Genomic DNA, 25,432 nt, shown 5'->3' on the forward strand with positions numbered 1-25,432 from the left:
ATCATTATCAGGGATTTATCAAATTTGGGACCATTCATAATTTATGGCTTTGTGGGAGGGGTATGTGTGATGATGATGATGATGATGATGATGATGATGATGATGATGATGATGATGATGATGATGATGATTCTAAGGGGGAAGGTCACCCATTTTGTTCTTGGAGGTGGGAGGGATCATCAATTTTGTACATAAATATATTACAAAATTATGGGGGAGGGGGGGGAGTCATTGACTTTTGTACATGACATGCAGCGGGGTCACTTACTTTGTACATAAAGTCCATTCACATTGTACATGCTTCTCCATAAAAATCAGCATCATCCACCCAAGCCATAATTTATGAACGGTCCCTTAGAATATCTTGTTACCGCAACACCACATTAATTTGGCTGTATCAAGCATAACATTATTGAAACTGAACCTAATAATTATGTCTACTTGCACCAAGTGCATGTAAACAAATTTCAGATGTCTTACTCACCCTTGCTTCTCAACACAACAATGATCTGTGAACTCATTCTAAGCATCACAAATTATGCGGAACACCATCCTACATCGCTTAGTCACTGTGTTCCGCATAATTTGTCAGGATTTCGCTTCATCCAACAGTGGGTACCTCGATGTTCCTTTTACATTTACAGAAAAGTATCATTAATTTATGTGAAATATTGAAGCATATCAATACATATAAATATAAATATACTGAGAGAAACAAATAAGGGAACGCCACTTCATGGCAGTGTTCCTATTTTTGTTTCTCACATTTTCTCCCACAGCGCTATTCAAAGCTAGTGATGAAAACTGGAAAATATTAATTTCAGGAACACTTGAATTTTCATGTGACCCTTTTTGTGTTTCACTGAGTATATATATATATATCCTTGTGTTATGGGTTTTCAGATGCTTAAGTAATCATATCAATATGTCAGTACATATATCCTTGTGTTATTGGTTTTGAGATGCTTCAGTTATTGCATGAACAACTGTAAAACATGTCCAAAGATACTAAAGACAACCTTATCTTTAACACAAGCCATCATCCATGTATTTACAACGTCTTTATGACTCAGCCCTCCTCGTTATAGCGAGAGTCAACATTGCAGTCTGAAAACATATGATGCCGAAAACATGTAATCGGATTAAATATATAAATTTATGAATTTATGGAACCAGGGTGCAGACTGGTTTGTTTGGTTTAACCAGGTTATAATATCAACAGGCATTCAGTAAGTTCCTTAGATTGAACCCTGCACCAGAAGACTGGCCAAGTGATAGACAAGCTGAAAGTGACACTGTAGGCTCTACACACTTGGTAACTCCAAGAGCATGGATATAGTGCTGACAGGGCAAGGATTCAAATGTGGTAATGTTTTTAATCCATGAAACCTATGAAGGTCTGGGTAAGATTTGATCTTCAGTAACCCATGGTTGTCGTAAGAGGCGACTAACAAGATCGGATGGTCAGGCTCGCTGGCTTAGTTGACTCATTTCATTGCTTCCCAATTGCGCAGATCAATGCTCATGCTGTTAATCACTGGATTGTCTGGTCCAGACTCGATTATTTACAGACTGCCGCCATATAGCTTGAATATTGCTGAGTGTAGGGTAACTAAACTCACTCACTTTTAACCCATGATCAGTGAATCCTCCATGACTAAGGGGTGCAACTCTAAATTGCAAATTGCAGGACCTTAGACCATGTCCTATTATTTCCTATAACACAGAGGGCAGTGGGGTAGCCTAGTGGTTAAAGCGTTGACTCGTCACGCCGAAGACCGGGGTTCGATTCCCCACATGGGCACAATGTGTTAAGCCCATTTCTGGTGTCCCCGCTGCCGTGATATTGCTGGAATATTGCTAAAAGCGGCGTAAAACTAAACTCAGTCAGTCAGTCCTATAACACAGGCTGTCATTATATTTATAATATATACTGTCAGGAAAAGGAAAATATGCATGGGTATTTCATGGTGGCTAGAAATGACACAAACTAGAAAATGAGTGAGTGAGTGAGTTTTTATTTAACGTCACATCGGCAATATCTCAGCCATATCGTGACGAAAACAATTTATACAAACAAGAAATGATTATTCAGTGGTGGTTTATTGACGTAGGTGTATAGCTATGTTTGGGACTGTATACTTGCAGCGTTTTGGCAACTTCACCTTAGGAAGGTTTTGATGATGTTGGAATTTTTTATCAAATCTATTTCAAGTTATACTTGCTTTTTCAGGCAGTTTATGAAATTGACAAGTTTAATGTGTCAATAATTTAACACTACAATAATAGTATGAGTTCGAGTGAAACAGTTAAAATTGTCAGTCGCTTGCAGAACATGCTTGTATGGACTGAGCAGCGATAAAGGTAGGGATTTTGGGAAGCCTTTAGCTATGATAATATAAAGCATAGTAGAAGAGGAGCTGGGCTTGAGACTCTGCTGAAGATCCATGTAAGCCCTCTAGTTTCAGGTGTCTCCAGGAGAGGTTGATTTATGGCTGTATAAGCAAGCCTACACATCAGTCAGCTGTTTGTGAAATGTGATCAGTCTAGTGTCTATTTCACATGAATGCACCGTTCACCTAATCATCACAGGCTGAATTTATACATGTAGATTATTCTTGATCTATATCATTTGGTTAAATATAGTTTAATACCCTGGCATGATCCGTAGCTGTAGCATGGATCAGTGTGTGTACCCCTCCTGGTAACGTGAGACATGAAATTGACAAGTGTTATGAGTGACGAGTTCGAAATCAACAAAGTTTTTAGTAATGGTTGGTTTGATTTTCTGAAGCACAGGAACAACGTCTTAATCTACAGGGGATTCCTTTTGGAAGATATAATTCTATGGAATTTTAGGTTTTTGAAACTGATCCATATGGAGTTGAGATACGATTATGATAATTTAGTTGTTATATTCCTTGGTGACGGTTGCTTAGTTTCACAGGTGCCAGTTCAGGATAAAGGCTGAGTCAGTCATATGTCATTTGATATACCGCCACAGACTGAACTAAGATAGGAAGAGGAGTGAGGAGATGTGTGGGTACAATCTCCATCCATGACTGATTTCTTACTCATTCTCTAACTGATATGCTTGATCAGAATTGATCACAGTCAGATATCATATGTTCGTTTGTATATCAATGGTATTTGTATCTGTTTAATATCAGAATCTAAGGTAATAATTCTATTTTATTGATAAAGTATTAGGAAGGAGAACCGGTCAGTATCAAAGTCTTTGAGTGTGGTTTTGGTTTCATGATGCTTTGGTCACCCATGAGGTTAAAGGGGGCTATGCCTGGTGCCAATATGCCGTCTATGTCTCATGAAAGTGTCTTGTTTGAAACTGAGACATTATTTTTGTTTTAATGATGATGATGATGATTAGGACGACAATATGGAAGTGATCATCATCAGGGGCAGGGGATAGCTTAATGGTTAAAGCATCCGCTTGTCACGCTGAAGACCCGGGTTCGATTCCCCACATGTGTACGATGTGTGAAGCCCATTTCTGGTGTTCCCTGCCATAATATTCCTGGAATATTGCTAAAAGAGGCATAAAACCATATACTCACTCATCTTAATCTTATTTGACAGATAATGTAGTCTTGAATAAAATTTTCTGGGACTCCACTGTTTGCCTGAGCCTAAGATATGGCTTGTGAGTGAGTGAGTGAGTGATTGAGTTTAGTTTTACGCCGCACTCAGCAATATTCCAGCTGTATGGCGGTGGTCTGTAAATAATCAAGTCATATAGCTTGTGTGTCAGTCACAGGGATGAAAACCTTTATGCAGTATGTAGACATATACCACTACCTACAACACCAGCATCAGTATGATGCTGACATTGAGGATACTCACGATGAAATGGGAATTGTCATTTAATAATGAATCCTGGCATAGATAAGGGAGGCAACTTTTAGAGTTAGTTGTTGATCTCGCCTTGGATCATTAAACTAAGTGTACTTAAAGAATGTAGTTTTGTCAACGAAAAAGCATGTAGATGAGTATCACAACAACCATGTACTTAATGTGCTAAGTCAGCAGTTTACTGAGTCATCAGTGAAGTATGGCGATATATCTTTTTGGCTGTGAAAGATCAGAGATGCTGGACACATTTTTGTAAGAGTCTTAGAACCCAAAGTGTCATTAAAACATATCTGTATCAACATGATGATAATGAAACACTGGAGGTTGTCAGTAACGGAGGTCGACTATGCACATTATTGTAGGTATCCCATATACACAGCATGTCCCACGGAGTCGGCCATGCAGAATGAAATTAACGTTTAATGACCCATTAGGCATCATCCGACATTGTCATGTCTCAAAACATGTCTATTTCATTTGAAGATATGTGTGCTATTTGTCATAGTTCATGAAGATGTGTATAGCATTAGTCCTGGGATAGCAAGACTTGAAAAGTGTCGTGAGAAATTGATCTCGAGGTCAGGTGTAACACAAGAAGGATCGCTGTGGCATAAAAGTTTAACACAGTATTATCCCTAGTTTATGGAGTTAGTGACAACTGGTTTTTTTAATGTGCAAGATTGGACGTTTTCTTTAACACTTGGCTGTTTGAGGTTTGTATTGATAAACAGAGTTTGCATGTTGACAAATTGGATGTTTTGTTGATGTGACTGAACAGGGACCTGCACATCCACGTCGTATTCATTTGTCAGTTAACTGGATGTATGATATAGAGGTACCTACTGCATGATAGATACAAACATACACAGAATAGGTTTTGACTTTCCTTTTACATTTCTAATGAAGTTTTACCAATAAAACAATTAAAAAAATTAAGAAACAGTTAAATTGATGATGAAAGGGATGGTGGTGATGTGAGTAAATATTTTAAACAAACTGTAGGCACTGTCTGACCAGCAATATGGGGTTGAAGAGCTCTTTTCTCCAATCTCCTCCTCTCAGATGATTGGAAAGTTCTGTACTGTAATCTCTTTGTTTGACATGTCATTTTGAATCCTCAATCTGTTAACGGGTGCATAGCAAGCCAATTTTTATGTGTAAGCCGATATTTTGCAAAGCTTTTTATTCAGATAGTATTGAGAGCTTGCCCAACTTTCATGGCGATCTTTAGCAAAAATCATGTGTAAGCCTGGGCTTTTTTTTAATAATGGTAGCAACGCCCCTGGTTAACACTTTCATATGCACAAATAATTTCTGTGGGTTATACAGTATGATGATGATGATGATGATGATGATGATGATGATGATGATGATGTCCTAAGATCAAAACCTCATCAGTACCAATAACACTTATAATGTTGATGAAGACACACAAAAGGATGTTCGTAGACCATGATATATATACTATTACAAGTCAACAGATCAGAATGCATTCATATCACATTTTCACCTCCCTGGGGAATGTACATCTTACCCTTTATAGATTCAGTGAATTAGATAATGGTTTCCTTACACTAAAAAATCGTTGAATAGAAAGTCATTTCAGAAATTCCAAGAAATAAATTCCTTTCATCTCACTATGACTATTTCATATACAATCATTATCCATAATTTTTCCCAAACCCTCTTTGATCATATCTTTTCATAATACATGTAGCTTGAGATAAAGATGTTATCTGCCTAACCACTAAAGAGTCACAGTTGCAGTCACTGACTCGGAAAACTACAACATGAGATGATTATGAAAAGTGCCTGCAGTCACTTGGGATATCCTAACTGGTATCTCGTATACATTCAAAATGGGGCTTATTTATCTTTTGTAAAACAGAACAAATACTAACATTCCTAGCTAAAGGAAATCCAGTAATTAGTTCCTGTATCTCAGAAAACTGCATTGGGTTTTATTATTGTGATGTAGAGATGGGATGTATAATTCATAGGACAATATCTATGTATTGTATCGACCCAGGATGCTATAATTGCCTGGCTATTGTACTGTGTTGACAGATGGGCTCAGTGATACAAGGCATAAAGAGATAAATGGAAGGGGATGTATCTCTTTACAAAGGACTTACCTGGATTAATTAATACAGGTGTGCAGGATTAATCTACACCTGAGGATATTTACATTAGATGCTCACACTTTGGTCACAGGTTTACAGAATCAGAAAATATATTTTTGTGAAAATACTAATTTGCATTTTATATTTTGTCGAATTTGCAAGATGGTTTTGAAATTAAAACAATTGATTCTCTGTGATGCTGATTGCGATGATGATATTGCTTTTGAGCAGCCTATAAATATATAATTTATATTAAAAGAGACTTTTATGTGAGAATAAAACTAATTAGATTCGCAAACTTTGATCTATAGTTTTAATTGCATTAAGTAATACAGTATGTTTGACTTCTAAATCAAGCGTGCATCATTAGATTCAGTCATCCTCTTAATCAATATTAAATATATACTCATGCCAATAATAGTTGTCACCCCCTTCAATATTTTTAATTGGAGAGGGGTGTAGGGTGGGGTGTGTGGGGTTGGGGTGGGGAGGGGATGACAACCATTATTGGCATGAGTATATATTCCCATCATCTGGAGTCTGGAGCTGCTTTCAGACTTCCGACTTTGTGACGGTTACGCTTGTTTCTCAAAGGAAAAGGTTAATATATTCTGTATGGTTCCATGTGTGTTATCTAACACATATCTGTGTCACTTGTCTGTGTTTTACAGACATGATCGTAATCTGCGAGGTGTAGTTCTCATATTGTCCGTGTTACACCCATTTCCTCTGTTACTCAACATCTTCCATGTGTGTAGCTAACTCTTTCTGTCTCCCCACATCATAAGCATGTCCTGTGTGGCCGTCACTGACAGGGTTAGATTTCAGTGTTAAGTGCATTGATCTTCCCTAGGACCCCTCATCCCCAACTCCACATACAAAATCTTAACACCCCAACATACAACTTTGTATCTCCACCTTTGATATCTCCACCCTCAGACCCTCACCCCACATTCATATCTCCACTCTCTACCCTTCATATCTCCACCCTCAGAACCCCCACCCTTCACAGCTCACCCTCAGACCCTCTCCCTCAGAGGCCCCAGCCTTCATACCTCACCCTGACCACTACCCTGAGATATCTTACCCTCAAACCCTTCACCCTTCATATCTCCACCCTCAGAACCCCCACCCTTCACATTTCACCTTCAAACCCTCAGCCCTCAGACCATGCAATGTTCATATCTCCACCTCAGACCCATAACCCTTCATATCTCCACACTCAGGACCCCCCTCCCCCTTAATATCTCACCCTCAGACCATCCACCCCACATTATTCACCGTCAGATCAGTCAGATCCTTCACCCCTTCCTATCTCACCACTCAGACCCTCCCCCCACAGACCTTCACCCCTTTATGTCTCACACTCAGACCATCAGTCCTTCATATTTCACCCTCACCCCTCCATATCTCAGCCCACCTCCATGTCTCCACCCTCAGAACCATACCCTGGTTTCTTATCCTCACCCATAGGAAAGGCTAATGTTCACCTTGTCCCACCCATCTTCACCCCCAGAACTCTCTAACTGCATCCTTCCATTGCAAACCCCACGTCTTCACATTCCATCATTTTCTTTGAAAAACATTCCCACCTAGTCCAGGTACCCTCTGAACCCCCACCCCACCCATTTCTCTTCCATCAATACCCCTCACCACCCATTTCTCCTTCATCAATACCCACACTCCACCCATCTCTCTTCTACAAAGTCCAACCCCACCCACAATTATCCCCACCCCCAGTTTCCAACCCCCACCATTGTCCCTTGATTAAACAAGTCAGATTACCAGGATCAAGAGGATTAAGGGAGTAATTATTCTGAACATGTTTACATACAATGACTGCTCCCTCAGAAGCATCCCCCTTGTTTTTTTTGCCCTAGACTTTAATTGCCTCACTGAGTTTTAACAATAGGCCCAAACCCAAACTTCACCCCAGGTAAATGTAAAATGAGACGAGCGGCTGACCAGTGTCCGAAGGTGAAACTCTGCTCAGGGCTGCATGTGAAGATATCGATGCCTGAGGCTTCCGGTCATCTTGTCAAAAGAGGAGGGATTAAGTTGTTTGATCTGAGTACAAGACAATGGATTAATACCTGGGTAGTGTTTTTGATGCTACAGGTGTTAGGAAGGATGTACGTTCATTGTCGTTGTAGAATGTCTTCTCATATAAATTGGACCAGCAATCACTTGATGAGTGGTCACTGAAGGATCAGCTTGTGCTCAGGATAATCTTATGTTAGAAGTGTACTGAAATTGTGAACAAGTCTATCTAATGGTAGGTCTGCTTATCCATATTTACGTTCCATGTCAGTTTAAAAACTAAAACTTTGAATCATTATGTATTGAATTTCAATTAAGCAACTTTTTAATTTTATCAACTTTGTCACAAATTTCATTTTAAATACGCAAACTCAGGCTACTAAAAGTATTTAGCATATGTAAGTAAAACTGTACAAAATGTGAAAAGTTGATATGTCTTCAATACATGTGTAAAAATATAATTGTTATGCTACTCTTTTACGTCACAAGCATTTAAATTTCATAATTTCCTTGATTAAAAAAATCAAATATCTGATACTTAAACACCAATTGCCATTAAATACAAATTTATCTGTACTCAACAAATGAAATAAACATGTTAAAACATGATTGACAAGATTAGATCAATTTCGTAAACATAGTAATCAATTTCATCCCTTGACAGGCTTGGGCAAGGAGTAGTATTTTTATTTATTCTGTTTTCTTGTCTTCCAGGCCTTGGTGAGCAATGTCTGACCACTGAGTGGCCAGTGTCCAAGCAGAGCTGACTTCATCACGACAGCATCAAATGCTGACACCTGCCTTAACGAGTAAAAGTTACCTGGAGTATTACTCTTCATCGACAGTAACTGCTAAGGTAAGATAGATTTTGCATATAAAGCTGTGCAGGGTAGGTTTAACAGTCATTGCATGGGAAGGGTAGTCAGGGTTTGACAAACGTGTGGATCAGGATCTGTAAGCTGTTTGAAATATGAAGGTAGGACTTCCTCTTATCATTCTGCTTTCAGGTAATCTGATTTCAGCCAATATTTCATGCATGTTTGCTTCTTAATGCAGTGTGATGTTTTTTGGTTAATTTAATTTAGGAGATTTTTCTTTTCGTCGATCACATTTAGAGAGTATTGTGATATGATATTCCATTTGTCTGATACAGTTAGCAATGAGATGGTTGTAGTTTTATTGAAACAGAAGCCTGCAAAATGAATCAGACAAATTCACAATGGCAGGCATATTTTTTCAACAACCCAGGATGGATTTAATTGAATTGTTTCCTATATTTGCATCTGTAATATACAGAAGCTATTAATTTACGTCAGTTCTATTTGACAATTGATATGGAAAACTTCCCAGATATTAGATTTACCTAAATATGATAAAGATCCTTCAGATATATGTTGGATGTTTATGACGTTAGGGTCTGCAAATCATCAAATCCATTACATTTAAATTGTATACAAGTCATTCTGCTTCCTTTATGGCTGAAATGAAAGTGTGGGGTGTTTTTGTTGTTTTTTTAGTAGTAGTTTAAGTCTCTTAATACAATATACAAACACTGCTTTAATCAGTTCTCTTTTCTACGTGAAGCTCAGCATGGGATTTCACGAATATTAACGTTCCCACTGAATCATGGAGTCTATAAAAGTAACATCTCAATGAAATCTTTATAATCTTTTTGTCCAAGTTAAATGTTCCAGACATTTACCCCTGGGGGTGAAGGCACCCCTCTCATGCGTCAACAGATTTTCTACCTTTGCATTGTTTCTACCTGCAAATCTACAAAGATTTTCATACCTGTTTTTAACACTCTTCTACTTACACCCGCCATGTTCAGGGCCCCATACTAAGATCATGGTTCCTTAACATGGACAATAAAAAGCAATTGATTCTGTAATCTGTAGTGAAAACATGTTCCCTGATCAAATGAGTATGAATTACTTACCTTGAACGACCCCACTTGTCTTGATTGGCTATTTAAGAAGATCAAAGGGATGACAAAGCTGTTACCTTTGAGGCTGTGTTTTACACAGAAGGGACTTGTTAGATGATTTCAGAGACAAAGCCTGATTGATTGGGGACTGACTGATTTCAAAGGCATGAACAGATATATTTACATTGTAGATTTGCATTAGTAGTAGTCTCTACCTATCTGTTTGAATAGACAGTGGGCACTTGTGAAAATAGTACTTAAATTAAACAATGTAAGGATATGCAAATATTTTATCCAGAGACCAAATACATGTCTAGTTCAAAGCCTATCTCAAAGAAAGACAAAAATCAATGTTTATTTTGCTTTTCTTTTCACCTTTAACATTATATTTCTAAATATTTCCAGTTGGCCTTTATGGTAAAATGGTTGTCTGTTTGATTAGTGATTTATCACATGTGTTGTACATTTCAGTCAAATTCACATGAATAAACAATTCCCAATGAAATTATACACAGAATATAAAGGGTTACAGAACATGGGATAAAATATTGATGCAAGAGAAACTTCACTTTTAATTTGTCAATACAATTTTCAAAGAATATGGTTAGGTTGTCTCAAGTGATGATGTATTACTGAATATGATCAGTTTGCGCTGTCGCACATAACATGAAAGAGGTTGACGTTGCGTATTGAACTCGGCTATCATTGATTAACTGTTGTCTAGAACTGAATGTGAAATATCAATTAGTTGATAACGTACTTAATCATACGTTACATCCCACATCAAAATCTTCCAGACAGTGTCAATCAATATTCCTAAAGAATCCCAAACAATTGATCTGTCATTGTTAGCAACACATGAGAGGTAAAAAGTCATCTTCACCAGAGCCTATTATGTAAATGCATGTCGATAGCGCTATTCATTCGACATACACTATTGTTTATTACTAACGTCAATGTTTTAACTGATGTCATGAGATCCCACTTGCTTTGGATGACATATTGATTTCGTTACAGGCGTACAAAAAGTTTCAGTGCTTTAACAGTTTCAAGTAAAATACCACAGTAAACTTAAGTAGTTCATGACTTCCACTTTCCATGTCCCTTATATAAACATACAGCATTCTCATGCAGGGTTATCTATCTTAGCAACAGCAGTAACTTGTCAATTTCATTTTGAAGAATGTTGATTTCAGATATGTCGTGCAAAGTGCTTGTCTCTTTTGGGTTGGTTGTTTAAGCTTGAGGAGGATATAAGCGTCTTGTCACACGGCATTAACCCCTGTTGGTGCTGAGAGTTGTCAATAACCTGAATTAACGTGTAATCCTGATGCCTACGACTAAAGGTGTGTTTCTCAGCTACCTGAAATTGACGTGTTACCTGACTCAAAGAGGTTTGAAAACAGCTGAAGTGCTCTATGACTTTTTCAAGTAATCTCCTGTATAAGGACATAGTGTAACTGACATACAAGTATGTAGTCATTAGTAAATTCCTCCCATAAATGATTCTTTCCTTTAAAAGGCTAATGTATCTGATGAAGTTATTATAGAATCATTACTGTACAAGAATTGAAATTCTTGTGAATAAATAATTTAAAAAGAATTCTTAGATGATCCATTGCACATGAGAACATTGTAATGGAAAATATAATGGTTAACAAATTATTTATGGTAACAGATTATTTATTCTTCACCGTGTTAAGAGACAAAAAGAAATGTTTTGGTATTAAGAAATGCCTTTATATTATTATGGTTTAAACATATTTTTATTCATGAAAGAATGTGGTTTGGTAAACAAACAAAGCTTTGCTTTGGTGAATACCTCACCAGTACAAATATAACACAAATAGAACACACAGGAACTAGACAAAAGAGACGGAATGAAATAGACAAATGAAATAAAATAAAATCGTAACATGGTATGGGCATTGAGAATTCTAATTAACAACCCGCTTGCAGTTATGTTTCATTATTTTGTTATGGTAATTGTTATTTATTGTTTGGTTTAGACTGTTTTATCAAATCGTTTAGTCTTGAAAATGAATTTGTGGAGGGACTCTACAATATGCTTATTTTCACTATTGGTAGTTGGCGATGTTCCGTATAACACAGTTTGGAGGCTGTGACCATTTACATAAAAGTATGGATTATTTCTAATGGCAGTGTACAATTTACATGTAAAGAGATAATGAATAACACTTTCATTGTGGTATGATTTTCAATTTTATGTTATTATTATCTTGAAAAACACACTGAAATTGACACAACTATATTTCAGATTTCTCCCTCCAATCATAGGCTGTTTATGCAATATAATCATGTATATTGCAGACAGACCAGCTAATGCCATCTTCACAGGGTCCAAGACACGACTGATAGCACTGCCAGAATCTTACACCAAACAAAACACCATGGATAAGAGTCAAGTAATCTTATAACACTGCAACATGATTAGATAAAAATTACAGGATGCCGATATAAATGAAATTGACACTTAGATTAACATGTTGATAGCAGTCTTGTTAGTAGCAAGGTAAAGATAAGGCTGACTTTTCAGGTCTCAGTGTTCCATTATGATGGATTATGATAAACATGTTTAAGTAATGTTGACTCAGTTAGATGATAATTAATTTTCATGGGGATTAGGAGTCAGTGAAGTCTGGCATATGGTTGGGATATGGGTAATCCCCTGGTATCCATGAAATGTACGTGACACCCACAGTCAAGTCCATGAAATTGATTTGAATGGGTTGCATTCTGTGAGAAGGGATGTGGGAATTTTGCTGATGTTGTTCTCAGCTGAAATAGTGATAAATGGTCGTGCTCTTAAACATATGTTGTGCCTTGTATCTTGCCATATGTTGTTAAAGTAAATACTTTTATTTGTGGAATGTAAATATTATCTTTAATGGCCTAGTCCTCATTCTATGAAAATATGTTTTGAACAATAATATAAAAAGTTCTGTCAGTAGAGTGCAAAATGGCTTCTTTTGGTGGAATATATTTTAAACAAAAACACATTTCCTTTAAAGCACATGTATGATTTATTTGAGAATAAATCTAATTAAGAATCAAGATAAATGAAAATCAATAGGATGGCAAGCCTAAATAATTCATTCAGATTAAATTAATACTAACTTTATCCCATCCTTGGAGTTGTCCTAATTAACCCTGACATGATAAATCAGTGGTCATAGCCGCCATGTGGTGATACGAATGTTATCAACAGTGAAATACATCCCACTTAAGACAATGACACTGTTCATTTCATCATGCCAGTGAGGTGATTAAAAACTCCTTATGGTTGCACACAGTGATTCAACACTGTGGCAGGGCTGGACAGGCCCAGCACACCACATTTGCTGCACCTGACATGAAATATATCACATATCACAGCATGTATTACACACCTGTATCACATGCCATGTACATTTCAAACTGCAATGGATCACAGTGTCGATGAAATGTATGTGACATTTCATGCAACTGTTTGAAATGATCATGTTTAATAGTGACATTTTGAATCAAATCTTTGCATTGATTTTACTATTGTAAATCTTCTTGTTTATCTTGAAACTAACTTGTATTGGAATATTTATGAGACTTTTAATGTCAACATTACATACTAAATTATGTTTTTTGTAATCATATCATGAAAGAAACAAATATGGAACAACTCATGTAGATAATTATCTGACACAAGATTAGTTTGGAATGGCAAAGTTAGAAGATTTTGTGTAACATCTTCTATGCTTTGGGAAAACTGGTTAACTTTAATTACTTTAATCAAGAAATGATAAGACCCTGATACTATTGTGTACATTGTATTACATGGATGGAACATTTCCTAGTTAATAAAAATGTCATGAACGCAAATTTAACCTCATTAGGTAAGATATACAATTGAACTATTTAACACAATATAAGAAACAGAATGTGCGATCATGGATGTGATCAAATTTGTTCTATGTAATTAGCACAAATCAAACTTAGTTCTAATGGCTTGTAAATATCAGGGCTCTTTTCACTTACACGAAATGTACATGATGTTATGAAATGGAATGTGTCAGAGTTTATTGTGACAGGCCATTGTGGGGGTTTATTGCTGTTTCTAAGTACAGGGTAGGCTGGTGGGGGTGAAGGTAGGCCAATTGTGGGGTGCTAGTACAAGGCTGGGGTAGTGTATAGTTGATCTGTAACTGTCTTTTAATGGTTTTCTTGGTGATCGAGATTGGTCAACAATGTTACATTAACAGAGGTTGTATAGGTAAATGAGGCCATTGGAAAGAAGGGGGAGAGAGGGAGGGGGAAATGGAAGATTTTGAAAGATACAGGGGTGGGGAATTGCTCATAAAAGATGGCCATGGAGGATGTATTTCTGAACTAGCATTCATTACAGAGATATCCAAAACTACTCTTTCAGTTTACTTTAAACAATTATTTGATTATTCAAATAATAATTACAGTGATTACTGTACATTTTGTCTGTGTTTTGGAATTATGCTTTTAGATTTTAATACATGTTGTGAAATTGTTATTTAATATCAGTATTTTGTATCCGTTTGGTTTTTCATATGATTCTCTTCTTTTCACTCTTCAGTGAATTAACATTCAAAGGGGAACAATTGCCTACAAAGATGTAACAGAACAGAATATAAGTATCATGTTTCTTTTGTTCATCTGAATTATAGTCATATGAAAGAATCAGGGGCTTTTAACTTCTACTGAGTAGTGCATAATGGTGATAGGAAGCTGAAAAAAAGAGAAAAATGTTTTTATCTCTACGTATACATAAAGAATAATGTTGTATTGAATTCTTGTCAAGTATGAAGTATTTTTGAAAAATACCCTTTTGATAAAAGGTTTTATATATAAAGTTTTTTATGTTAACGTTTTGATAAAAGGAATTTAAAAGAAAATTTAAAAGAATATATGACAGGTGCCTACTGGCCATAAGCTTGTCCCACCCTGAAAGGCCTCTGTCCAGTGATTGGCTGAAGGCACACAAACAAGTTAATGATCCCAGGTGATTGGTTACCTAATGGTCACTTAATGTCCACTCAGGCTATTGATAGTGGTCAGCTCTGATAGGCCCAGGCATTCTCAGTGGGAGGTCAGGGGTCACGCAACTGTGATGCAAGACTAATTGCAGGTTAGCTTAGCACTGTGCAGCCACTTGCCAATAGCAGGGTGATTCTTAGCTGTCAATCAAATGCTACTGAAAGGCAGGCATGACAGAGGCAGCAATTAACATGTGATATCCTAGTCAGAGAGCTGGGTGAAACGGGAAGAGGTCAAGCCTGTCAGTATTACTCCTGGTGTCAGGGAGTGGGGACATGCTTGTAGAGAGCTGAGACATGAGGAAGGTGTTTGATATAGACAACAGTGTGGAGATACTTTCTTGTGAGGATATACTGGATTACACTGATATTGAAGTGTGTGGATTTCATTGATTATAGGAATATATGGTGCATGTTTCCATTTTGTTATAAGAGGTAAGCATGTTTTTCACTTTAGATTGAGTTTATAAAATATAACTTTCACTGACTTTGTGATTAATATTTTTCAAGAAAACATGTTTTTACTTTAAACTTGATATTTTAAAATGTTGACAGTTATGTAAATCAGGGAATTTTGAGTGTGAAACTTTAATATAAAGTAAAAGCAGTTTGATAGTAGATGTCTGTTAACTTATTACTTCAAATTAATGTCATTTGTTCAGTACTCTTACTTATGTATATCGCTGGATCCGAGCTTGATAACAGTCTTAGCTTTTACACCAAAATATCACTTATATTGTTATAAAGAAGTTGTATATCCATAGAACTATCAGTTGATAATAGTTGGAAACTGAATGTGTATCTCATTCTGTTAATGTTATGTATATTTTAGATTTCTTAAACAGCTTCAAAATGTCCATAGAACTATCAGTTGATAATAGTTGGAAACTGAATGTGTATCTCATTCTGTTAATGTTATGTATATTTTAGATTTCTTAAACAGCTTCAAAATGTCCATAGAACTATCAGTTGATAATAGTTTGAATGTATCTCATTCTGTTAATGTTATGTATATTTTAGATTTCTTAAACAGCTTCAAAATGTCCATAGAACTATCAGTTGATAATAGTTGGAAACTGAATGTGTATCTCATTCTGTTAATGTTATGTATATTTTAGATTTCTTAAACAGCTTCAAAATGTCCATAGAACTATCAGTTGATAATAGTTGGAAACTGAATGTGTATCTCATTCTGTTAATGTTATGTATATTTTAGATTTCTTAAACAGCTTCAAAATGTGTAGTCATTCAGTGATACCTTGTGAAGTCAATCAACCACTTGTTTCAAGCAAGTGTTAAGATCCTAAAGTTGCCACAAGTAGCTTAGAATCACATCCCAACATCTGCTTCGTGGGAAGACTCATTGGGCGATCACTTAACATCATTCCACCCAATCATTGTACCTTACACATAATGCAGGCAGCTTAATGCAGTGGAACAATGGGTCCTCGGGTGTTACTTATGTACCTACAGATTTAATCCATCGTCAACTCCTAATCCTCGTTAATCCTCTGTAACTAATCCCCAGCACAGGTGTAGATTTCGCAGGCCATGTGAGACTTGTATTCCCAGACAGCCTGGGGATGGTCAGTAGCTGATCCACCAGCCATCTAGTTAGTCGGTCAGCCAGCTGGTCAGCCAGTCAGTCACCCGGTTATGATCATAGAGCTATGGAAATAACACTGTTTTAACATAGGTAGACACAAGTTGATTATGATAGGCTTTGTCTGATTTTGTGTTTTACTTTCTTAATGTTTTCGCTTAGATCTTTAGGCTTATAGATCTTGTGTATGTATTTCTTATTAACTTCAAAGGTTAGGGATTTAAATCAACTGCAGGATTTAAAAGTTTTTGTAAAAACTCTGTGGGTATATATATGGTCCATCCCTTTACACTGACATTATGCAGCTGTTCTCCTTGTGCTCATGTTCCTTGCTAGATTGGGTGAATAGAACACTTCAGACGTTCTTCTCTTACCATCTCTAATGTACAACACTCTCCATCTATCTGTTGATATTATGCTGTGCTTAACACACAGTGGTTGGATGTGCCAGTGTTAATTCTGTTTAAAAAATATACCTTTTTCTAAATCATAAACATTATTATTTTTATTTTAAATGAAAAAGGTCATGATTACAATATGGACATAACCATATGATTTAATATGTTTATGGAGAGGGTCTTTATTGCTTATGTTTATGTGAATGTTGTTTTATTTTGATGGTGAAGATGTCAGTTGACATATTGTTAATATTTCTTTCTTCTTTTTTTTCAGAATTCACTTTGAAAGATCCCTGTACATGAAGCTATAACGTTAACAACACTGCAAGTTCTGACCATCCATCCAAGATGTCGAACACTATCATCCGAGGAGTTCTTCTGTTGACCAGCTTTCAACTTACACTCTGCATTACCCTCACTTACACCATAGATGAACAACAACCAGCTGGAAGTTTCCTGGGGAACATCGCCGACGACGCAAACCTCCGAGACTACGTTAGTGAGGAGGAGTTTCATCGACTCCGATACAGCTTCTTGACCCAAGGCAATCCACACACCTCGAACTTCTCCATCGACAGCACATCTGGAGACTTTACAACAGCTCGAGAACTTGATAGAGAGACTTTATGCAATTTCCTCAACACTTGTAAACTCTCCTTCGAAGCTGTTGCTCAATCAAATCTTGGCTCCTTCTTCAAGAAGATCCAGCTGGAAATTAACGTGAAGGACATTAATGACAATGCACCTGAGTTTACAATGTCAACTTATGTTCTGCAGATTTCTGAAGGAGCCAATTCTGGTTCCAACTTCCCATTGGTCAGCGCAGTGGACAGAGATACAGGTATTAATAACTCTGTGAAGAGCTATGATCTTCAACCAAAGGACACACCTTTTATTCTCATCACTACTGCTGGAGTAACAGGAATCATGTCTATTTCATTGGAGCTTGTACAGAAACTTGACAGGGAAACAACAGGTTTTTACGAACTCTTTGTGTTTGCTCGTGATGGTGGATCTCCTCAGAGAACTGGAACCCTTACCCTTCACATCAACGTCGCAGATGTAAATGACAACCCACCTGTGTTTGACAATGTAAAATACACCTTGAACATTTCTGAGACAACTGCAGCTGGCAGTGTCATCATTCGTCTGTTAGCCTCTGACAAAGATCTTGGAAACAATGCCAACATCAGTTACCACTTCATGCCTCGACAACCTGAGAGTGTCCTCAACCTCTTCAAGCTTGATCACGTCACTGGAGAACTTCGAACAGCAGGATCCTTGGAATATGAAGCAGGAAAGATGCACCAGGTTATTGTGGAAGCTCATGACCATGGAGTTCCATCCAAGACTGCCCAAGCTGTAGTAATCATCACTATTATTGACACTCACAATGATGCTCCAGAGATGTACATCAATGTGTTTCATGACAGTGGCATTGCAGAGATATCTGAATTTTCTGAAATTGGTCGTGTTGTTGCACATATTGCTGTGGAAGATCCAGACTCAGGTTCTAATGGAAATGTTCAGTGCTCTATGCCAAACTCCTCCTTTGAGCTCCGTGGCCTTGACAAGAATGAGTTCAAAGTCATCCTTGTGAATGCTCTTGATCGTGAAACTGTGCCCTTTCACAATGTGTCTGTTATCTGCCATGATGGAGGCTCCCCTGCCCTCTCCGTCCAGGAAAACTTCCTAGTAAGAGTAATTGATGAAAATGACAATGCACCTGAATTTCCAGAAGATGTTTACTATGCAAATATTGTTGAGAACAAGAAAATTGGAACTTCTATCATGACATTCACTGCTACAGATGCCGATAATGGTACAAATGCTGAACTCATTTACAAAGTTCAGGATGATCATGGCCACAGGTTCAACATCTTCAGGAATGGAACTCTGGTGACAGCGATGGAGTTTGACCGAGAAGAATACCCTGAAGTGGTAGCCAAGATTCTAGCTGTTGACCAAGGCAACCCTGCCATGACTGCTACCACCACAGTGATCATCACCATTGATGATGTCAATGATCAAGCCCCAGTCTTTGACATGAATAAATTCCAACTCTCTGTGCCTGAAGAATCAAAAAGTTACACCAGCGTTGGGCAGATCACTGCATCAGACTCTGATTTGGATGAAAATGCAATCATCATGTACCAGCTCCATAGTTCTACAAGAAGCAACTTTCCCTTCATCGTCTATGCTGATGGTGTAATCAAGACAAACCGTATCCTGGACAGGGAGACGAGAGATCATTATGAATTTGTTGTGGTTGCAACTGACCTTGGGCAACCACCACTGAGCAGTACAGCCAGAGTAGTGGTGACCTTGGATGACATCAATGACCACACCCCAGTCATCATCTTCCCAACCCAGGCTAACAACACCGTGACGATGCCACACACCCAGCGAATTGAGTCCCCTGTCATTGAAATTACTGCTGTTGATATGGATGTGGAACGTAATGCTGAAGTTTCCTACTTCATTGAAGGTGGCAATGGGAGTGCTGTGTTTATCATTGACCACAAAACGGGCATTGTTCGCCTGAGGAAACAACTTGAGTCCAAACATATCACCACTGTGTACAGCCTGATGGTGGTTGCTCAGGACCATGGCTCTCCCCAGAGGTCCACTCAGTCGGAGCTCTTCATCGAGGTTATTTTAGGAAATGCAACTTTAACCACCTCCAACCAAGGCTCCATCAACATCATCACTGCCATGGTTCTGGTTGGTGTCACCATCCTTCTTGCAGTCATCGTCGTGGCAACCATTTGCCTTCTCCGAAGCTCAGATAAGAAGAAGAGGCTGTATCGTGCTAAGGCAGAGGAAGAAAAGGTCATCTCAAGCATGAGGAGACAGGGAAGTAGTATCTCCTCCTCATCAAAAAACTCCACAACTCCTCTAGCTGAGAAGGATGGAGAGAAGAAGGAGAAGGAGGTCAGCTTCTCACTGGATGAAGAAAACAATGTTTCCCTGTCATCTGGATCTGTTGGGTTCAACGCTCGCAACAACGAATGCCTCTTCACTATCCCAGAAGACACAGAGAATGATGTAAGTGTGGAAACTGTTATTGAAGTAATATTCTTGCTTTGATAGACACCCAAACATTAAACATGATATACTGTCTTAATAACTATTCATTGATAATTCTTTCATTGTTTTTGGATGGTATTTCCATATTAACAATTGTATGTTCATTGTTACAGAACAAGAAACATCACTTGTCAAAACAGCAGAAGTTTTCCACTTTCAAGGATGACAGTGAGAAGAACCATACACATATCCGTTTCCATGACGACAGTGGCAGCGATCTGTCTGGTGATGTCAGTATCAGTGACAGTGGGAGAGGAGGCAGCGACATTGAATTACAGAGTCACGGAGGATCCTCGAATGTTTTGGAATCAGGTAAGAAAAAAACACTTTCAGGTATCACACAAAAATAATTGAAATGTTGAAATATTTTTAACTTTGATATTTTTAGTACCGTCTTTTCTATGATCATTTTTTACTATATCTATTATTGTAAGTATTGTAATGTTTTCATGATTTATGATTGCAGATATGTCTTTTTCTGGCCATCCTCGTCATCCAAAGAATCTTGTTGACCACCAATCAGCTTCACCAGCAGCAAGTTTCTCCACATTCTATGGAAGTGATGCACAAGGCACAAGCTACGACAATTCCTCACTGTCCGGTTCTGTTCAGTCCAAACAGATTCCTGATAATCATCTTCACAATGGTGCTGTCCCCTACCGGGCAAGGACAAATAACTCTGCACCTGCTACCCAAAGACTCTCGATACCTCCGAGAATGAAAAACAATTCCCATACAAATCATGGTGTACCTCCCCGAGGTAATTATAGTGCTTCTTATGGACAGCTATCTCAGAATGGAGGAAGACACAAAGGACCACAGGATTCTGGGGCATATGTGCATTTAAAACATCCCATGATTGAAGGAGAGTATATGGACATGAATGGACATAAGATGTCACGCATGCATCATGTTGATGACTCTGTGAGTGAAATGAACACTTCCGCATGGGATAATGACACGACAACCTCCGGCAGCTATACTGTCGATCCAGAAGAACTTTGTGATGAAATTGATCGATTGTTTTTCAAACAAAACATCAACAAGGATATTATTGTGTGAAACATGGGAGCAGTACTTTTCGACATGCAGCGTGAGAAATGTGTCTTTGCTTGAGATATGTTCGTTTTCATTTTATTTGAAATACGTTGTCTCAGCCTTGTGAGAACTTTCTTGCACTTGACATTTTTGCGGCATATCAGTATTCGGACATCCTTTCCAGTATTGAAAGTCTGTGTTCCCATTGTGGTGTTTGCCATACACGTGTGTGATAGAGACATGCATGAACGTGACATGCGGCAGCTTCATGTCAATGTTAAGACTTGTTATTGTTGTTATGTTGAAGTGTTAAATGAACTGATTTCAAAGACATGAGCTTTCTCGAACATTTTATGGAACACAGAGATCAAATCTCACGAAGACTTCATAGAGAATTTGTCATGCTTTATGATTAAATCAACGCAAAATTATGTCAAATTATGCAAAAATGGTGCTACTTATGTGTGATGTCTGTACGTCAATCAAAACTTCCAGCATGAAATAGACATTGATTTTATGTCAATCAAAACATTTTTAGTCTGAAGGATAAAAAAACAATTTTTGGTTCTTAGGCAACTTTTGAGCAAAATGTATTTTTATGCTTTTCTTAAAAAAAGGAATAAAATATCTTCAAATGCGCTATTTTTATGTGCTTGAAAACTAAGAATTTTTTAGCCTTATAGTGTTTGTCTGTTTCATGTCAAGTTTTGTGTTAAATTCATTCCAAAACATAAAACAACAGTACAAATTCATGATGAACATCTAGTCATTTTCAAAGCTTTACTGTCAAGATTCCGATTGATTATCAACATAATTCCATTCCACTTTCCTATGAAACTTGTCCATTATGATAAAAGTAGAACAAAATAGACAAAAATAAAGAAATCTATTCTAAATAAGACACATTTCATGACTATCCTGACATGAATCATTTGCCTGTTTATTTGCCAGTCCCATATCCATGTTTCATTGCTGTCATATTCTTGTCAATGTCACTCAGTGTCTGATGTTCATTTCATGTTATTCCTCTGACCCAGGAAATGTTTGCCCTTTGATAGACATATTAGACTATGTGTCATAGACATGATCGAGTCATAATTAAGTGCCTCAGGTAAATGGTTAGAAGAATAGCAATGGGCAGTCTGTCACAAAAGAAATTGTCGTTTAAAATGAATGCTTAAGTAAAATACACCATTCGGCATATGCCTCTTGTTATAAGTGTCTGAATTTGACACAAAGAAGGTCTCGTCAAATCACATGATATTAAAAGAAAATTTCAAGTTATTTTATATGAATTGTTTTATCCTAACTCTCAATGTGTTTTTCATATTTTTGTTAAACTTAAAGTTGGCTTATTATTATAATGACAAATCTAACTCCGAATCTGCTGTTTGCTCTGTTCTTATGGTATATAATTATTAGAAGTATGCGCTTTTTATACAACGATCAGATGAATGTTTTCTGAAATGGACACCTTTGACTTGAAAAACATGTTGACGTCTTTGACTTGTTTGTCAGGCCACATTGTTAGTTGCTATGTGTATTGTGTTTGATTACATTGCAAAAATGTATGTTTTGTACATTGTGTAAATATATATTTTTTACTATTTTCCAAATAAATGCTAAATTATTATAAACAGATTTGAGATTTTGTTTTATTTTATGTGGATTCTTTGATACAGTCACGACATAAATCAGTTTTTAAAAATATATATTGAAGTTTACATCTTGTCAGTTGTTACAACTGAGTTGAACTACATTGGTGTGTGTTTGGGAAGGGGTTGTTGGTGGGAGTAATGTAGGCTACTGCATCATGACCATATTGTTGAATCAGACAATATAGTAGTTCCCTTGTAGAATCAACAACTCAACATGCAAAGGATGTCAAAAATGTTTTTTATTTTTGTTATCATTATTACCCAGTTAATGAATCAGGGTCCAGTCTGTTTTCATTCTCTACTCCCTGGGAAGTAGACAAGGCGCCTACATTTGAATGATGAAGTACAGTTAGACCAAACCCGTTGTTTACCATCCTCGATTATCCTTACTATTTTATTTTACTTCTACTTGTATAAATGCCTTGGGTGCGTAGCTTTGTTTAGATATAATGCCCAAGCCCTCTTATAAATAGAAGCGGGAAAAAACTTTCCACATCCATAAGAAATATTGGCTAAAAGCAAAATTCTCAAAAGATTTTCTGGCATTCATGAAAGTATTTAGATTTGGTAGCTTCTTCTATTTATCTTGCTTAAAATGAAGTTACACATGCCAATGTCTATGGTATTTGTCCTGACAGAGTGTAGATATTATACACTTAATTTTGGAGAAGGACTGTTATTACTTTAACTGATTGTCCTGGGCCAACGTGGAACACAAATAAATATTTATGGGGGTATTTTTATTTTAAGAACATACCGTGAAGTTTTAATTCCAATATTTACATAACAGATCATCTTCGAGATATATTCGCTAATTGTGTTAGTTTTGTAAAGAGGAGGCGAACTTTAACCTTTGAAAAAGATGCAGTTGCAGTAAGGCTTGTGTATGCTACAGCAGAGCAGGTGATACATTTGATGGTAAAAGTGATGTTAAAATCCGCAAGCTTAGTTGGTCTGTTGTTTAGCGCCGCACACAGCAATATTACAGCTATTTGCCGGGAATTTGTAAATAATCGAGTCTTGATCAGATAATCCGGTCACTGACATGATGACGATCGATCCATGCAATAAGGACACCACGACATGCATCAACCAAGTCGGAGACCGCCGATCCCGTTAGTCGCATCTTACGACAAGCATGTGAGATATATCCCGGACCTTCAAAGGTTCATCCACACTCGTATACAGGACTACTGAATCGGGAACACAGCTACGTAACAGATAAATGCCATACGCAATGTAAATGAATCTTTATAAACAGACATTTGCTAAAACACCATCGTGGCACCGTCGCACCAGACAGTGTAGTAGAAGTCTTCCTTGTCTAAACAGCTGATGCGCAAGGCCACCTCACATCCATGTTGCTCTGTTTGGAAACGGAACCAGCTTTTGTCTGGTATTAGGATTGAATGGAAACTTACAGATTATTTCCCAGACGTACACAGCCCGACCTACATTCGTCTGTCATACAGACCCTGAAACAAATATATCCAGGAAAGCCCATGCAAGTCTAGAATATGTGGCAAGTCTAGGTTTCCACAGAAAAAGAAGAAGTGTCGGGGCTGCTTTTCATTATATATTATTATTATTTTTTATGGACAGTTTAATTTCTGTGAAATATGTTCATTTCAGAAAATAAATCTTAGTCTAACATCCGCATTGCGGCACATTTTTGTCACATAACCAAGCTTAAGTCTACCCTGTATATGTATATTCTGAGGGTTTGTCAATAACGACTTTCGTACATATGTACTAAGGAAATAGGTTTGTGTCGTGAGGATGGCACCACAGATATTGCAAAATTGGTTATAAAACTTATTTCCGTTTGCTTAATTTCCCGAATAAATAGTTAATGCTGTAGTTTCCTGGCAAATAGCAATAATTATCTAAGAAAATCGGTTTTATGTTTGAAGCTGTTCCCGTTCTGTGTTTCTGTACAGCAATAATGCTTGTACTGCTTATGATTCTAAATGTCATCATTTATTAGTTATGAATGTGCAGCTTGGCAAGTGCGTAGTAGCATGTCTTATAACATCATCACCATGTACGTTATTACTCAGATTATCCCACTACGCGCAATGCATGACTACAAATAGCCTATTCTAATACTAGTATTCAATATGTTATGCAAGATGAGCAAAAGGTCACAAACGTCAGTTACTTTATACATCAGTGCCTTTTTGTGTGTAAAGTCCGCAATGAACAATTTCGGTTTGCCTCGTTTGACTTGATGGTGAATCAGCGTAATATGGGACCAGTATTGATGGGTGTCCGCATTAGTCAGTGTCCTGTGTACGTGGCATATGTAGATATTACAATGAATTTTTGTAAATATTTATTACGTGTATATTAATGTAACATTGATTTCATATTTACAACAGACGCATATTCAGGTAGTATTTGTAACAGAGGGCTGCCAGTTAAGTAAATGTTATTTTAGATGGCGATTTGTTTTACGTATAAAACAATATAATATGTTCACATGCTAGGCAAGCAAACAACAGTTTAACTTCTTGTGTTTTGTTGGTTTGGCATTTACAAACAGATTATGAAATTCGTCTTCACATACGTGTCATTAGACAAACATCCTGTCTTTATGATGAACATATGAAAAAGCCCAAACTA

General features: G+C 37.2%; 1 protein-coding gene across 2 annotated transcripts in view; it reads left to right on the forward strand.

The window, feature by feature from the left end:
• Positions 1–22,788, forward strand: part of LOC124286143 (protocadherin beta-17-like) — a 42,438-nt gene extending 19,650 nt beyond the window's left edge. Inside the window, exons 2-5 of one of the 2 annotated variants that reach the window (XM_046722840.1) lie at positions 8,748–8,889; positions 17,296–20,069; positions 20,225–20,423; positions 20,578–22,788. In XM_046722840.1, the coding sequence (XP_046578796.1) occupies positions 17,370–20,069; positions 20,225–20,423; positions 20,578–21,173 (3,495 nt within the window). In that variant the 5' untranslated portion in view covers positions 8,748–8,889; positions 17,296–17,369 and the 3' untranslated portion in view covers positions 21,174–22,788. Of the gene's footprint in view, positions 1–8,747; positions 8,890–15,302; positions 15,456–17,295; positions 20,070–20,224; positions 20,424–20,577 lie in introns of those variants that run through there. The other variant, XM_046723546.1, reaches the window with a different exon arrangement.
• The last annotated feature ends 2,644 nt before the right edge of the window (positions 22,789–25,432 follow it).

This window comes from Haliotis rubra, unplaced genomic scaffold (assembly GCF_003918875.1).
Source record: "Haliotis rubra isolate DU_JTF1 unplaced genomic scaffold, ASM391887v1 Scf1, whole genome shotgun sequence".
Lineage (NCBI taxonomy): Eukaryota > Metazoa > Mollusca > Gastropoda > Lepetellida > Haliotidae > Haliotis > Haliotis rubra.